Consider the following 15,749-nt stretch of genomic DNA (forward strand, 5'->3'; position numbering starts at 1 on the left):
GACAATATAAACAAACAAATAAATAAATAAATAACAATAATATATCTTTGGACATACTCTTGATGAATCGCCTGAAGAATGCCTTTTCATCTTCCAGTGATCTATTCCCATTCCTTTGAGCTCGAGATCTGTTTCTGTTTCATCGTCGGTTGATTTGATCTCATTTTCATCTTCTTCTTTGGTAGTTAATGTGATCTAAACAAGAGGAACAAAATGTAAAACATGTATATTTACGTACGTGTCCAGGTTTAAAAGTGAAGACTTACTTATACAGATGAAATACGGGAGTATGATTTTGATGAACTTTGATGGAGATGATAATAAATAAACAAACAAATAAATAAAAATAATATATCTTTGCGCATACTCTTGATGATTCGGCTTGGCTTCTCATTATCATTTCTTGTTTCTCCAAGTCACGTAGCAATTCTGTTTCCTTTCTTTTGAACGCGTGAGCTGATTCAATCTCATCGTCTTTTTTTTTTTCTTTGGTCATGATTTAAACAAGAGGAAGAAAATGTACAGCGTGTATAGACGTAGATTTATTGAACTTCACAGACCTAGAAATTAGGGCGAATTGTGGAGAAAGCGACAAACAAGAGAATGAAAGAATATTCTCTGAAAAGAATGATCTGATTGATTGATTGAAAAAGAAAAACAGGTACAAGATATATATAGTCGTGCCAACTAGACATGACTCTGCACAGTCAGCAACATACGCGGATAAGAAGCTAAAACAGAATAGAAACGACTAAACGACTGACTAAGTAACAAAACGACACCTAACAGGTGAGTGACTTGCACAACACGCAAGCTCACTGAAACAATAACTGAAACACTAAGTACATAATATCTCAATACTCCCTCTCAAGATGGCAAATAAACATTTTTAAGAGCCATCTTGCTCAGCAAACTATGCAGAATAGGAGAAGATAAGGGTTTTGTAAAAATGTCAGCTAATTGTAAAGCTGAGCGAACCTGTAGTAAATTCAAGTCCCCTCTCTTGAGATGATCTCGAATGAAATGGCAGTCTATTTCCAGATGTTTAGTCCTCTCATGGAACGTGGGATTCGATGCAATGTGCATTGCTGCTTGATTATCGCAATATAGCACGGTGGGAACTTGCTACTTGAACCCCAAGTCACGCAAAATTTGCTGTAGCCACAACAGTTCACTTGTGGCTGACCCCATCGCTCTATACTCAGATTCAGCTGAGGAGCGAGAGACTGTGACTAGTTTCTTGGATTTCCATGCAACAAGAGAATCACCCAAGAAAACACAATAGCCAGTTATGGATCGTCGAGTGTCAGCACATGTACCCCAGTCCGCATCAGAGAAAGCTCGCAGCTGTATCAATGAAACTGCAGAGTAAAACAGTCCTAGGGCAGGTTGACTCTTCAAATATCGCAGCAAGTGATGAGCTGCTTTCTGGTGAGGTAGACGTGGTGCTGAGACAAACTGACTGAGCCGATGAACAGCAAACATGATGTCAGGACGTGAGATGAACATCAAACATGATGTCAGCCGTGAATTTTGAAGCATTTGTCCATTGTGTAGCCCAAGATCTTACAGTGAGTGCAGTATGGATCGACGATCTTTCTTGGCGGTCTTCTTGTAGTTGGGCTCCTCTTTCACTGCCATTGCCATAGTGTTTGATTGATCTTGTGTTGCCGATCCTAATTCCACTGCTCTGTGCTTCTCTTCTTGAGTGATGAGAGAGAACACTTTGTTGATTGGGGGAATCAGATCCATGAGAAGAATCTGGCCTCTAGAACTGGCATAAGAGTCATTCAGACCCATAAGAAAGATCATTACATATATGTTGTCATTAAACGCAGCAAGATCTTTAGCAGCTCCACATTTGCATCCTCCACACGAGCATCTAGGCTTGAAATTCTGGAAATCTTCCCATAAAGACTTGATCCTGGTGAAGTGAGAGGCTATGGACCTTGAATCTTGAGTCAGATTTACCAACTCTTTCAGAACTTGGGAGATCCTCGGACCATTGCTCTGCTGAAAGCGTTCTTGAAGATCCTTCCATACTGCCTCTGCAGAGTCGCCAAACTGAATACTAGAGGCTATTTCTTTGGAGACTGCATTGAGGATCCATGAGACAACGATGTTGTTGCTTCTTTTTCATGCATTCAGTCTTGGATTATCAGGATTGGGTTTCTTGATGGTTCCGTCGATGAAGGAGAGCTTGTTCTTCACGGACAGTGCGATGAACATTGATCTACTCCACGATGCATAGTTATCGCCGGTGAGCAGTTGCGCGACGAGGATTGCCCCAGGATTGTCGCTGTGATGAAGATAGTACGGATTCTCCATCGGATCTTCCATCGGAGTTCTTTCTGCGACGATTCCTTCGGTGTTGGATTGAGATTGTTCCACTTGCTTCGATTCTTCTGTCTGAGCATCCATGGCGGTGCTAAACAACTTCGATCAGATGATTTTTCAAGGAGTGCGCAAAGTCAGCGCTCTGATACCATATTGAACTTCACAGACCTAGAAATTAGGGCGAATTGTGGAGAAAGCGACAAACAAGAGAATGAAAGAATATTCTCTGAAAAGAATGATTTGATTGATTGATTGAAGAAGAAAAACAGGTACAAGATATATATAGTCGTGCCAACTAGACATGACTCTGCACAGTCAGCAACATACGCTGATAAGAAGCTAAAACAGAATAGAAACTACTAAACGACTGACTAAGTAACAAAACGACACCAAACAGGTGAGTGACTTGCACAACACGCAAGCTCACTGAAACAATAACTGAAACACTAAGTACATAATATCTCAATAAGATTTATTGAACAACTTGCTTTGTCTTTCTTATACTTGTACAAGGTTTGCAAGTGAAAACTTATATAGAGGAAATACATTTTGATGAGCTTTGATGGAGATGCCAATATTATAAACAAAAGTAGAAGCATTAATAAAACACAGCTCATTGTGCTCGAGTATTTGGTCTTTTTATTTTAGAGATTTATTAGTATCTGGCTCTATTAAGAGGGGAGATTAAAATAATAGTCAAATTATCAATTTATTTTAAAGGGAAAATGGTGGTAATTAAAATACTTAATGTTTAGACAAAACACTACTTATATACTCATTCTTTTTTTTTTCTTGGACAAAAATACTCAAAGTTTCAAATTTAGTTATACATAAATATTTTGCCGTTAAAATTTATGTTTGAACTTAACGGTTCGAGTAGTAACGGACCCACTATAACGTAACATGTGGTATTTTTGCCAAAGAAAAAAAACTTTGAGTATATAAGTAGTATTTTGATCAAACATTGAGTATTTTTGCCATCATTTCCCCTATTTTAAAAATAGTCAACATTGATTAAATTCCCAAAAATACTTTTCTCTCCCACACCCAAACATCCAAACACCACACCCACCCCAAAAAACCACACCACAATCTTCTTCTGCGATCCACCAAATCTTCGCCGGAGACTCGCCGTCGCCGGCGCCGAAGAAGGAGCTTCGGACTCGATCGCCACCGCATCGTGTCCCTTCCGGAGAAGCTCGCACCGGTTCTCCACCGGTGGTTCCGAGGTTGATTCCGACGTAGTTGTGGCTCGGGTCGCCGAATTCGGAGTTAAATCGCGTGTCGAACTCGAAGGCGGCAGAGACGGGGCCGGCGCATATGTGTGTTTAAATATATATGTGTGTTTATGTTTTTTTTTTTGTAAGTGCACTTATGGTAATTGTGTGTGATGAAATGAAATTAATGTAGTAAGATAGCTTGATTAAGTTTTTGTAGATGTGGTTTACTAGCAAGATAGTAGCTAAATTTCTAAACACAGAATAAAAGTGTTAATTTTTTAAAGATTTCTTTTTCAGAAAATTGGCTGCTTAAGCCACGGAATGTGTAGCAATTTAAAATTGGCCAACCTTTCGTTAATATGTTGTAAATAGCCATATTGCTTACGTGGCAACTTATTAATTAAATTAGGTTTACACTTTTGTCCTTATTTAATTCGCAGAAACCGAATATGGAAGTTTTCAAATTTGAAATTTGAAATTTCATGCAGATTTTGAAAATTAATAGCCCATTTATTGTTATGTTTTTGGAAGTTTTTAGCGTTGACTTTAGGTAATTAGTATCTATTTTCGTGGCAATTTATATGGATAAACTCTGTAAATATATTCTCCATTTATTGATATTATTTTGTTTTCCATATATTCATAATTTCCAGAATTTTCGTGCTCAAAATATTTCCAGAATACACGATTATACTGTAAATATGCTTTGTATTTATAGTGAATATACTGTAAATATGTTTTGTATTTACAATGAATATACTGTAAATAAGCTTCCTATTTACACGAATATGATTTCTATTTACACGAACATACTGGAAAAAAAAACTGTTCTTCGCGGAGTCCATAATATCGATCGGGACTTTTGGACGCAGATTCTTCTCTTCTCGGAAAATTCAAACAGGGAGCACGAGAGAAAAAAAAAAATCAATCTCTTGAATTCCGACGGTTCTCTTTGATGAATACCTTCTCAATTTGATGAATTTTCACGAGAAATACCTTCTCAATTTGACGAATTCCGACGGTCCTCTTTGATTCCAGCCGAACTCCTCGTCAATCTCTTCACGGAAACTCCCGGCGACTCCCCGGTCCGAGCGCGCGCGGGTTTTGGGTCCGCTCATGACGGGGTGTTTGGTGGTGGTCCGGTCGATCGTTCTCTTCTTCCTCGAGCTCTCACTCCCTCGATATCTCTCTCGGCTCTCTTTCATCTTTCTTTTTTTTTTAAAAAACTATAAATGTGAGCGGTTGTGGTTAAGTGTGAACGCAGCTACACGGTTATAATTATCTCCTTGATATTCGCGAGCATTAATAACCAAATATTTGACTTGATTACGTGTAAATAGCCGATAGAAACTGGGCGGGAAAACAAAAGGGTAGTCTAGTCATATTTTGACTGTAAATAAATCCTCCTGGCTATTTACCATTTATTAACAAAATGTGGGCTAAAAATAAATTGTCTATTTTCAGGAGGCTATATAGCTTAATTACCCATTCTTTTTTGTGAGGGTGATTTTGGTTCTTACCCTTAAAAATTACCACATTTTGTTCCATGCCCTTAAAAGTTTCAATTTTAAGTGAATACATTTCTTAAACAAATAATACCTCATCTCTCAAATATACCCTTCTCTTTTTCTTTTTTTATTAATTTTTTTTTTTAAAAAAAAAAAGCCTGGAGAAACAGCCTGAGAAGGTGCTCTCGTGCTTGGGCTCGTTCACCACACCAGTCATCAAAGCTTCATTCGGGCGGAAGTTGACAATTCGGCGGCGACGACGAGTTCCGGCGACGGCGCGAGTTTTGGCAACGGTCGGACTGTACTTGAACGATATTGACGTTGCAAAAACTCAAGTTCTAAACAAACTAGGGCTTTGTTTTAGGTAAATTCATCCATGAAATTTTTATATTTCGAGTTTGATACTTATTTTGTTGTGTTATATTGAAATCTTTGTTAGATTTGAACCAGAAAAATATGTGTCTAACTCAATGAAACTTTGATTGGAAAATATTTTCCAATGTTGAAGATGATCTTCAAACTCTACTGATCCTGGTTAATTTGCAGTAGATCAGTAGAGCAGTAGAGTTTGATTTAAGCAGTAGAGTTTCAGAGGTAGATCAGTAGAGCAATAGAGTTCCAGAGGTAGATCAGTAGAGCAGTAGAGTTTGATTTAAGCAGTAGAGTTCCAGAGTTAGCTCAGTAGAGCAGTAGAGTGGCATAGTTATATCAATAGAACAAAGTAGATTTATATAGTAAATTTCTATATTAAATTTATCATTAGTATTCTAATATTTAATTTTCATATTGTAAATTAAATTTATCATTAGTATTCTAATTTTTAATTATCATTTTGTAGATAATGACGGAGACCACGTTAACGGTTTATTACAATGGAAAGTGGAAAGAAGAAGACGGCGCACATAAGTGGGTTAGTGAAAAGAATGGAGGAGAATAGATGCTCAAAATGCAATAAATTTGTCATAATATATCAAGATGCCCTTTGAATGGAGGAGAAGCTAGGTCGACACCAACAAAAAAACGCAAGAACAGATAAATAAATAAATAAAATCCTTATGTGTATTTTTTTTTAATTAACTTATTTATCGTATGTCCATGGATGTTTGTTACCATACATTATTGCTTTCATTTTCTTAAATTTTAGTGATATTGATATTGATCTACTGACCAGTAGAGTAGCTCTAATGCTCAGTAGAACCACTAGTAATATTGATCTACTGATCAGTAGAGTAGCTCTAATGCTTGGTAGAATCACTAGTAATATTGATCTACTGACATGTAGAGTAGCTCTAATGCTCGGTAGAACCACTAATAATATTGATCTACTGGCCAGTAGAGAAGCTCTAATGCTCAGTAGAACCACTAGTAATATTGATCGACTAACCAGTAGAGTAGCTTCAATTTGTGTATTTCAAGTAAGTTCAAATACCGCCTAATTTGTGTTCGACTTATTCACAACATAAACATTATAATTATAGGAGAATATGATTGTTTGGGAATTGATTACACCACAATACTTCAAACAAACTTTTTATTTTCCCAAAGAAATGAAACCACTTCTTTTCTCTAGCTTACACCAACAATAATCTCGACAACACAACTTAAAAACAAACCTTCTTATCCAAAGAAATGAAACCACCTTTTTTTCAATTTTTTTTTATAAGATGAGAAAATGAGACCAAATTGCAAATTAACACAAACTCACGATAATAATTATAAATAAGTAAAAAAAGAAGAGGAAAACGCAAACACATGTACGGCTTCTTTGGTGGTTTGGATGATTTAATCTATTTTCCATCCTTACGGGGATACATAGCGTAAATTTTTTGGACGAGTTTTTTTTTTTTTTAATTAATGGCGGAGTGAATACCGGTGGTGAGATAATCGGTATTAAATTTACAGTTATTACTTCCTCGATTCTCGGTTACACGTTACCTCTTTTATTTTTTTATTTATTTTTTTTAAGTAAACCGTGTGCTTATGGGGGGAAAAGCTGGGTGTTTTGGTAAATTTCGTTGTGTCTTAAATGATGTCTGGCTATTTACTTAGTATTTACAAAACCTTGGCTATTTAGCAATTTTAAAAGTTTGATTTGGCTATTTTGCTAAATTACCCTTTTGTTTTTTGTCCAATTTGTTATGGGTTATCTCAAAAATGGTGTAGAAAGTGTGTCCCGGGTCGGAAATCTTGGACCCTGAATCAGGCAAGAAAGTCTGGAATGTGAAGACGGTGATTGGGTCTCGAGGACTCGGAATCGTGAGGCTCGAACCACGAAACATCGGGGGTTCGAATCCAAACATTTTTTTTAATTAGGTGGTGGTGGTCTCAGCCAAAAAAAAGAAAAAAGAAAAAAGCCTGTGTTGAGATTGAATCAGAAAAGAAACGAAAAATAAGTTAAGGATAATAAGAATATTCTCTCTCTCTCTCTCTCTCTCTTTCTCTCTCTCTCTCTATCATGTATTAAGTTGTTTATTTATTTATTTCTGGTTAATAAAGCTTCTAAGAGTCTCCATATATATATATATATATATATATATATATATATATATATATATATATATATTAACTTTCTGATTTTAGGTTTTTTTCGAATCAATTTTTTGTCTGCTGTTTTTCAAGCTCTTTTGTTTAAGGTTTCTACGATTTTGTTTTTTCTACCTTTCTTGAATGTCGTTTACAACCGTTCCTGAATTATAATTCAGGTTAGCCCAAACTAAACATTTGTTAATTTTCTTCTCCATTGTACTTTAGTTTTTCAGTTGATCATTATTCTCCAAATTTGATTATTCTCGAAAAGATCTAAAATAGCCACAAATTAAAAAAAAGTTATTTATCTATTACAGCCTTTCAAACCAAATCAAACCAAACGAAACACGATAAATATAGGAGAATATGAATTTTTGCTAAGAAATGAAACCACTATTTTTCCGCTTGCATCAATAATAATCTCGACAAGTAAACTTACAAAAAGAACATCTTATTCAACGAATTGAAACCAATTTTTTTAATACGATGAAGAAATGGTGTAGAAAGTGAGTCCGGGGTCGGAAATCGAAAGTATTGTACTTCAATTATTCTATGTTCGGAATAATCCTTTCTGGAATGTGCTTATAACAGTTCCTAAAGTATAAGTCAGGTTAAGCTAAAACTAAACAATATTTTTTTCCCTCCTCTCTACATTGTAATTCAATTTTCAGTTAATCAAACTCCATTTTTCACTATTTTCGAATGGAATCAAGCCACTACTAATAAAAAAAAAAAAAAATTATCTATTAAACATTGCAATAATCTTTCCAACCAAACCAATATAAACATGATAATTATATAGGAGAATATGATTGTTTGGGAATTGATTACACCACAATACTTCAAACCAACTTTTTTTTTTATTTTCCCAAAGAAATGAAACCACTTCTTTTCTCTAGCTTACACCAACAATAATCTCGACAACACAACTTAAAAACAAACCTTCTTATCCAAAGAAATGAAACCACCTTTTTTCAAATTTTTTTTTTATAAGATGAGAAAATGAGACCAATTGCAAATTACCACAAACTCACGATAATAATTATAAATAAGTAAAAAAAGAAGAGGAAAACGCAAACACATGTACGGCTTCTTTGGTGGTTTGGATGATTTAATCTATTTTCCATCCTTACGGGGATACATAGCGTAAAAAGCGGAGACCCAGCCAAAAAAGAGCACGAGCGCACCAGCGATCAAGGCCAACACTTTCCACGGGCTGCTGAAGTAGTCTTGGTAGAACTGGGCCCACCACCGCGCCAACTTTCTCTCGTAGTGCTCCTGTATCTGTTCTTGCACATGTCTGTAGGCGCGGGTGGTTCGAGCCAATCTCGTTGAAGAGCGTGGCCACTTCCTCGTCGCTGCCGAGGCGGTTGCGCAGCACGTGGGTGTCCCTCAGATCGCGCACGTCCTGCTCCGTGTCCACTAGCGAGTCCATGAGCCACAGGTACGAGCTCACCTCGAAATCGCACTCTTCATTGCCGGGGCACATCTCATACGCCACCAAATTCATCAGCCTCGTCACCGTTGCTCTGTCCACAGTCAACGGCGGCAGCCTCAGCGTCGCGTTGAAGAACCAAGACCTGGAGAACGAAACGTCGGATAATGTTGAGCGCTTGCTGGGCTTGACCTTGATCCCCGCGGTTTTCAGGTCTTGCACGTTCCGAAAGGATCTCCGACTTTCCAACAATAAAAGGCCCGATACGATAATTCTGGGCTCGCTAGTCCTGAGTGGATCCAAAAGCTGTGTTCGGAAAAGGTCAAGGAGGTGGAGAGGGTTCTCCTTTTCGAGAAAGTCACGTCGGACTCTATCATCTATCAATCTTTGTAAAATTTGAAGTCCATGAACAAGAAGATGCTTTTCTCCAACCTCTCTTTTTCGGCGCTGCAGTTTATGAGAATGTTGAGGAGGCGCCACGGAAGTTGATTCTCGAGAAGGAATGGGTCTTGCTTGATAGAATTCAGGAGACCGGAGTGGCTCGAGGAGGCGCCACGGAAGTTGAACCTCACTTGCTCATTCCTCATCCAAAACATTTCGTGGATGAGCTGCAAAACAAAGCAAGCGTCAAGAAACAATAGACTCAGCAGTTCATCGTCATCGAATGGCTTGACCACGCTCTCTTCGTAGCATTCCTTGATCGCCTTCAAGTCGGCTTTGACAAGGCCGAGCATTTCCTCCTTGCTTTTTTCGCAATGTTCCGGGAATTCTGCTGCAATTAGGAGCTTGAGGTCTCTCTTGGCGAGCTCTTCGTTGCCAGCGTGGATGGGACCGATCGAGATCTCCCTCGGCGTGTAATAATGCTCTCTTCGTATTTGATTTCCCTGAAGCTTTATGCTATCCGGAACTTTCTGGATCTTGACACGTGCTTTTGATGATTTGTCCGCTATGAAAGCTCCGACTGGTTTTCGCCTTATGCATTTGCGTTTCTCCAAGTCATCGAGTAGCAACTCTGCTTCACTCTTGTGTGACGTGTGACCTTTTTCGGCTCTTGTTTCCGTTTGGGCGTGTGTTGTTTCAATCGCATTGCCATCTTCTTCTCTGGCCATGATCAAAACAAGAGGAAGAAAATGTACAACTGTCTGTGTATATAGACGTAGATTTATTGAGAACTTGCTTCGTCTTTTTTACTTGTAGTAAAAATAATCAAATAATAGAGTAGAGACGCAGCTCCTTGTGCTCAAATATTTGGTCTTAAAGCAAAAAAATAAATAAATAAAAATAACCTACAAACAATTTCTCTCCATCATTTTAATATTTTCCTCGTAAAAATAAAAATAAATAATATACGTTTCCTTTTATGTACCTTTTGGTGTGTCTAAATGCGATGAGCTTCAACAAAGGGTGTGTGACGTGGCTTTTTCAAAAGAGTGAGTCTCACTTATGTTTTACTTCTTTTCTATATGAACTTGGTTAATGATCTCTTTAGCTCACTGTGTAACCTTTACTCTTCGGCTTTTGGTCGACACACATTATGCTTTTTGTCCAATTCATTATGGGTTATCTCAGAAATGTGACGACGACAATCAGGTCATCCTCGTTGGGGATAAAATGTCACATTGCAACCCTTTTCTTCTTCGGTCATGGTCTAAACAAGAGGTAGAAAATGTACAATATGTTATATAGACACTGATATGGGTTTGTTACATTGTTTCCTCGTAAAAACATACATATATATATATATATGTTTGTCCAATTTGTTATCTCAGAAATGATAAAGAAAGTGGGCCTCGGGTCGGAAATCGTGGACCCCGAATCAAACAAGAAGTTCGGACTCGGAATCGTGAGGCTTGAAGAGACAAAAGGTAAAGAGGATGTGAAGGTTAAGGCTTTAAAGCCACATTGTTACCCTAACGAGTGGGATCACAAATACACTGATCTTGCTTTGAAAGGAATAATTTTTGGACTTTTTTTTATATATTCTCTCTCTCTCTCTTTTATCATGCTATTCTTTTTTTTTATATATTCTCTCTCTCTTTTATCATGCTATTGGGAAAATTCTCTCTCTCGTACGTGTTTCATGTTGTTGTTAGGAAAGTATCATATACCATCATTTGCCATTAATTGAAGGAGAATTGTAACTCGCTAAACCACCTCAAACATAGCGATTTCATTTTGTCATATGTTTTAAGATTTTTTTTTATATTTAAATAGCAATTACGCCTACTGGTAGATTGAAATTTCCATTTTATCCATCTTCATTTATTCGGTTGTAGTTTGAAATGCAATTCGTTTTTTCTTCAATTTTCTGTTACATGTGGTGTTTATTGAATTATTATTATTATTATAATTATTATTATATATATATATATATATATATATATATATATATATATTTTGTAGAGAACCAGTTGTGTTCTGATTTGTTTCCTTATTTGTAGGAAACTCTCTCTCTCTCTCTCTCTCTCTCTCATTTACCTAAAATATATCATCTTAAATTCGACAATGATAGAGCATTTCTGCCTGTCGTTTTCGTCGCTCCAATTTTGTGTGCCGTTTTTCAAACAGGTTTTTATTTTTTCTGTCGTTTCCTTTATGGAATGTCGTTTACAACAGTTCATCCAGTACAATTCAGGTTTAGCCCAAACTAAACATTCATATTTTTTCTTTTTCCTTTTCTCTATTGGCCTTCACGCTTCAAATCATCATTATCCATTTAACTACATTATATCATAATAAATATATAGCTTTGCAGTAAGGTACAAAATTAATCACATGGACGACTTCAATGTTTTAACAATCAACCTCTGAGGGCTAAAACCACTACTCTTTGGTGAGCCGTTGAACAACTTCCTCAATGCTAGGTCTATTCTCGGGAACCTCTTGCGTGCAATCCAAGGCAAGCCTCCCGAGCTCAACCGCTTCGCTCTCCTCGAACTCCCCGCCGAGCCTCGAGTCCACGAAGCCCTCGGGCCTCGCCGAGCTCGCGGCAGACCTCATCGAGCCGGTCAGCATCGCTTGTCCCGACACGACTTGGAAGACCACGATCCCAAAAGCGTACACATCGCTTTCTCGAGTGAACCGCCCGGTTGTCACGTACTCCGGCGCCAAATACCCCATCGCAGCGCTCGTCTTCAGCGCCGAAAACACAACGTCTTCAGCGAGAAGCCGAGGAAGCCCCGAGTCCGATATCACCGCGTCGAAGTCCCTGTCGATCAGAACCTTCTCCGTCGAGATGTTTTGGTGCACTATCGAAGGTTCCTTGCGGTGCAAGTAACCAACCCCTTTCGCGATTCCCGCGAGGATCGAGACCCTCTTCGGCCACTCGAGGGATTCGCGTTCGAGGAGGCGAGAGAGCTTTCCTTTTCGGGCGAAATCGTAGACGAGGAAGCACTCGTTCCGGCTCCTCGAGCAGCAGAATCCTCTGAGCCTCGTTAGGTTCGGGTGGCGGAGAGAGAAGAGCAATTCGAGGGCTTCGACGAACTCGGACTCTTCGGATTTGCAGCTCGTGATACCGATCCTCCGCGTGGCCACGGACGATCCGTCCCTCAGGACGCCTTTGTAGACAGACGATGAGAATCTCGTCCGGTTCGATGACCCGAGGAGGTTGGTCTCGGAGAAGTAATTGGTCGCGGCTTCGATCTCTTCCATGTTGAGCCTGAACTCGCCGAGGCTCTCCCTCGAGGACCCGAGCTCGTCCCACCCGCTCTTGTACTCTAGGCTCACCAGCGGAGAAGCGATAATGCTCTTACTCTGAAACTCCACGTTGGCTTGGCTCCGGTGAGTTTCGGGGCTGTTGATCGCCGAGGACGCGTGATCCGACACGTTTCCGATTTTCTGTTTCTTGCGTCGGAATCTTATGGTCACGAAGACCGCCGCGCAGATCATGGACACGGTGAGCGTTGCTACGGCGGAGATCACGGCGGCTCGAGAGAAGTGGGTTGACTTTTCGCAGGCGTTGTGGTCGTCGTGGCATGGGTTGACATTTGCGGACTCGGGTTTCAGATTCGAGTCCGAGCCGTTTTCTTCGGCTTCGGGGCCGGAAGCAGAGGCGTCGACACGGACATTGTCGAAAGGAGTGCATAGCCTCAACTGTGAGAAGCCGACGCCGCAGAGCCCGGGGTTGTTTTCGGGTTGAAACCCTTTCTTGAGTCTTCTAAAACCTTCAATTTTTTTTTTAATTTTTTTTTTTTCAAGACAGAGTTAGTAGGAAAGGCAAAAAGAAACTTATTTATATCTATAGTATTGGTTACTTATGTTTTTTTTCTTCTTCTTCTTCTTTTGGAACTTGAATTTTGAAAATTTGGCACTCGCCGATCATCGAATTTTTGAAAAAATATCAAATGCAATGACTAAATAAAAATATAAACGAATTTTTTTAAGTGTGTGGTATTCGAATTTTGTTGTTTAAATAAACGATATTCTTCTTTTGGAATTTGAATTGAAAATTTCAAATTTTCGACAAGATATCGAATGCGCGACATGCCGCAAATTATACATTTTTTTTTTCTCTTTCTAAAAATAGAAATTGATGTGCAAAAATAATCACTAAATAAGTTATAAACGGAATCTTAAGTGTCCGATATTCGAATTTCGTTGTTTAAATCAGAACATTGTTGATTTGGTGGTAAATATTTTTCTCATGAAGCAACAATTTTACTGTTAAGTATTTCGTACATTTGAGATTACCTAGAAAAATTTTACAAGTGTGAATTTTAAAAAAATTGACAAAAAAAAAAATATAACAATTGATGTGAAAAAAGTAAAAACTAGTGTGAAAAGAGTTTTCATAATTCAAGGACTACTAGTGTGAAAAAAAAAATATTAATCTTTTGAGATTGTGGTTTTGGCAATAATTTAGTGGAGACTCACCGGAAGGGACGAATCCAGAAAGAGAGTTGTTTTTGACGTCGAAGACTTGCATGGACGGAATACGAGCCAGCTTCGCCGGAATCGCGCCGGAGAGGTTGTTAGAGCTCAGATCGAGCCTCTTCAGGGCCTTCAATTCGCCGAAGCTCGCTGGGATATCGCCGGCGAGTTTGTTCTTTTGCAAAGCCAGAACGTTGAGTCTCTTCAGCAGACCGATCTCCGGCGGTATTTCGCCGCTCAGCCCGTTGCAACACAGCTGTACAACTATTTACAAACCAAACAAATTCAGTGCAAAATTCTTAGTATTTCTGTTGAATAATTTCTGAAATTTTTATCTACAATAATAAAATACATTCACTTTATAGATTGTGAGTTTATACTCGCACTCTTTAGGCTCAATCAAATCAACTACGAAAACAATCTCAATATTCCTGTTTCTGTTCAGAAAAAATTGGTCATGACTCATGATCATAAAGAAAGAAAGACTACAAATAGTACCTTTTATTTTTATTTTTATTTTTCATTTTTCTGTTGAATAATTTCTCAATTTTTTAATAATAATAATAATAAAAAAATACATTCACTTTTAAATTGTGTATTCAGTATGTGCTAAATTTATAAAATAAAAACGAAACATATTGTTTTGCAGTGAAACGAAAATTAGTTGATTAGAATTCAGAAGACGTATAATTTTACCTTTTCACGTCCAGGTTTGGTTGTAGTAAATGACAGAGGGTAACTCCGGACTTACTTTACCATATAATGTATATTAGTATTAAGTTAAAGAAATAAACAAAAATAAAAGAGTCAAAGAGCCAAATACCTTGAAGAGAAGCCATATTTCCGATCTCAGAAGGAATATGCCCAGAAAGACTATTAACGTTGAGATAAAGCTCGGTGAGCTCTGTGAGGCTCGAAATCTGGCTGGGAATCTCGCCGGACAAGTTGTTATAGTGCAAATACAGACCGGACAAGCACTTGAGCTCGGCCAAAGCCGGCGAGACTTTGCCGGAGAGACCTTTGGCTTGCAGAGAAATATTGGCCACTTTATGATATTCGTTGCAAATCACTCCTTCGAAAGAACCGCCACAAGGGTCTGCGTTTCTGGTCCACGATCTCAGAACGGTGTTTTGTGGGTCCAGAGACGACTTGATCTCCATCAGAGCTTCGAGCTCTGCGTTGCCGTGGACGCCGCCGCAGAGGATCATCATAGAGATCGTGATGAGAAGAAAGAGGCGACCCATTTGGGTTTGTAAAAGCTCCGAGAAAGCCAGTTTTTTTTTTTTTTTGGTGATCCCAAAGTCTCTTGGCTTAACGTGAGAACACAAGATCAGAAACAAAAGTGTGTTTTTTTTTTCTTCTCTTTGGTTCGGTTCTGTGTGTGTGTGTGTGTTCACATTTTGTTGATATGAGTTGTAATTGAGAGAGTTGGACTAGTGTTTTTCCTTTCTTTGAGGTGGGTCCCACTTTGAAGACTTGTGCCAAAGGAATTCTTCCATTTTCATGTCCCATTTCAAATAGTATATATATTTATTTATATACATAAATTTGAATTTTATAGTTGGATTTGAATTTTATATCGAGATTTATAAAAAAATTTAGGGGTTGATTGGTTTGTGATTCCAAATTTGTTTTCTTTTTTATAATTCTAAATTTTAAAAAACACTTATAGAAAATATGTTTAGTTATAGTACTTAGAAAACAAATTTAGAATATGTTTCTTTTTCTTTGAAATTTGTTTAGAAAATAGAAAACAATGAAAAATTGTTTTTTATTTTATCTCTCTTATATTTTAAATTAAACTCTAAAACAATTGAATATAAAACATAACCAAACAACATTTTAAAATATTCT

General features: G+C 38.0%; 2 protein-coding genes across 2 annotated transcripts; both read right to left on the reverse strand.

Moving 5' to 3' along the window:
* Nucleotides 1-8,720: 8,720 nt before the first annotated feature.
* Nucleotides 8,721-10,135, reverse strand: LOC149405891 (putative UPF0481 protein At3g02645). Its single transcript, XM_089607894.1, has 2 exons — nucleotides 9,459-10,135; nucleotides 8,721-9,411 (listed from the first exon to the last, which is right to left on the reverse strand). The coding sequence occupies exons 1-2, from the start codon at nucleotides 10,133-10,135 to the stop codon at nucleotides 8,721-8,723; spliced, it is 1,368 nt and encodes a 455-aa protein (XP_089464020.1).
* Nucleotides 10,136-11,579: 1,444 nt separating this feature from the next.
* LOC149405892 (uncharacterized) lies at nucleotides 11,580-15,304 on the reverse strand. The gene is made up of 3 exons (XM_089630570.1): nucleotides 14,719-15,304; nucleotides 13,899-14,159; nucleotides 11,580-13,189 (listed from the first exon to the last, which is right to left on the reverse strand). The coding sequence occupies exons 1-3, from the start codon at nucleotides 15,137-15,139 to the stop codon at nucleotides 11,850-11,852; spliced, it is 2,022 nt and encodes a 673-aa protein (XP_089486696.1). The 5' UTR covers nucleotides 15,140-15,304; the 3' UTR covers nucleotides 11,580-11,849.
* Between the last annotated feature and the right edge of the window lie 445 nt (nucleotides 15,305-15,749).

The sequence above is a fragment of the Urtica dioica genome, chromosome 2 (assembly GCF_054948205.1).
Source record: "Urtica dioica subsp. dioica isolate 48M chromosome 2, U.dioica_male_clone48M_v1_H2, whole genome shotgun sequence".
Classification (NCBI taxonomy): Eukaryota; Viridiplantae; Streptophyta; class Magnoliopsida; order Rosales; family Urticaceae; genus Urtica; species Urtica dioica.

What these genes read in the sequence shown, in the direction of transcription:
- LOC149405892 (XM_089630570.1), bottom strand. Translation starts at nt 15,139, where the DNA reads ATGGGTCGCCTCTTTCTTCTCATCACGATCTCTATGATGATCCTCTGC. An exon ending in AAATATGGCTTCTCTTCAAG is followed by an intron (nt 14,160 to 14,718) that starts GTATTTGGCTCT and finishes GTTTGTAAATAG; the next exon opens with TTGTACAGCTGTGTTGCAAC. An exon ending in TTCTGGATTCGTCCCTTCCG is followed by an intron (nt 13,190 to 13,898) that starts GTGAGTCTCCAC and finishes AAAAAATTGAAG; the next exon opens with GTTTTAGAAGACTCAAGAAA.
- LOC149405891 (XM_089607894.1), bottom strand. Translation starts at nt 10,135, where the DNA reads ATGGCCAGAGAAGAAGATGGCAATGCGATTGAAACAACACACGCCCAA. An exon ending in TGCAGCGCCGAAAAAGAGAG is followed by an intron (nt 9,412 to 9,458) that starts GTTGGAGAAAAG and finishes AATTTTACAAAG; the next exon opens with ATTGATAGATGATAGAGTCC.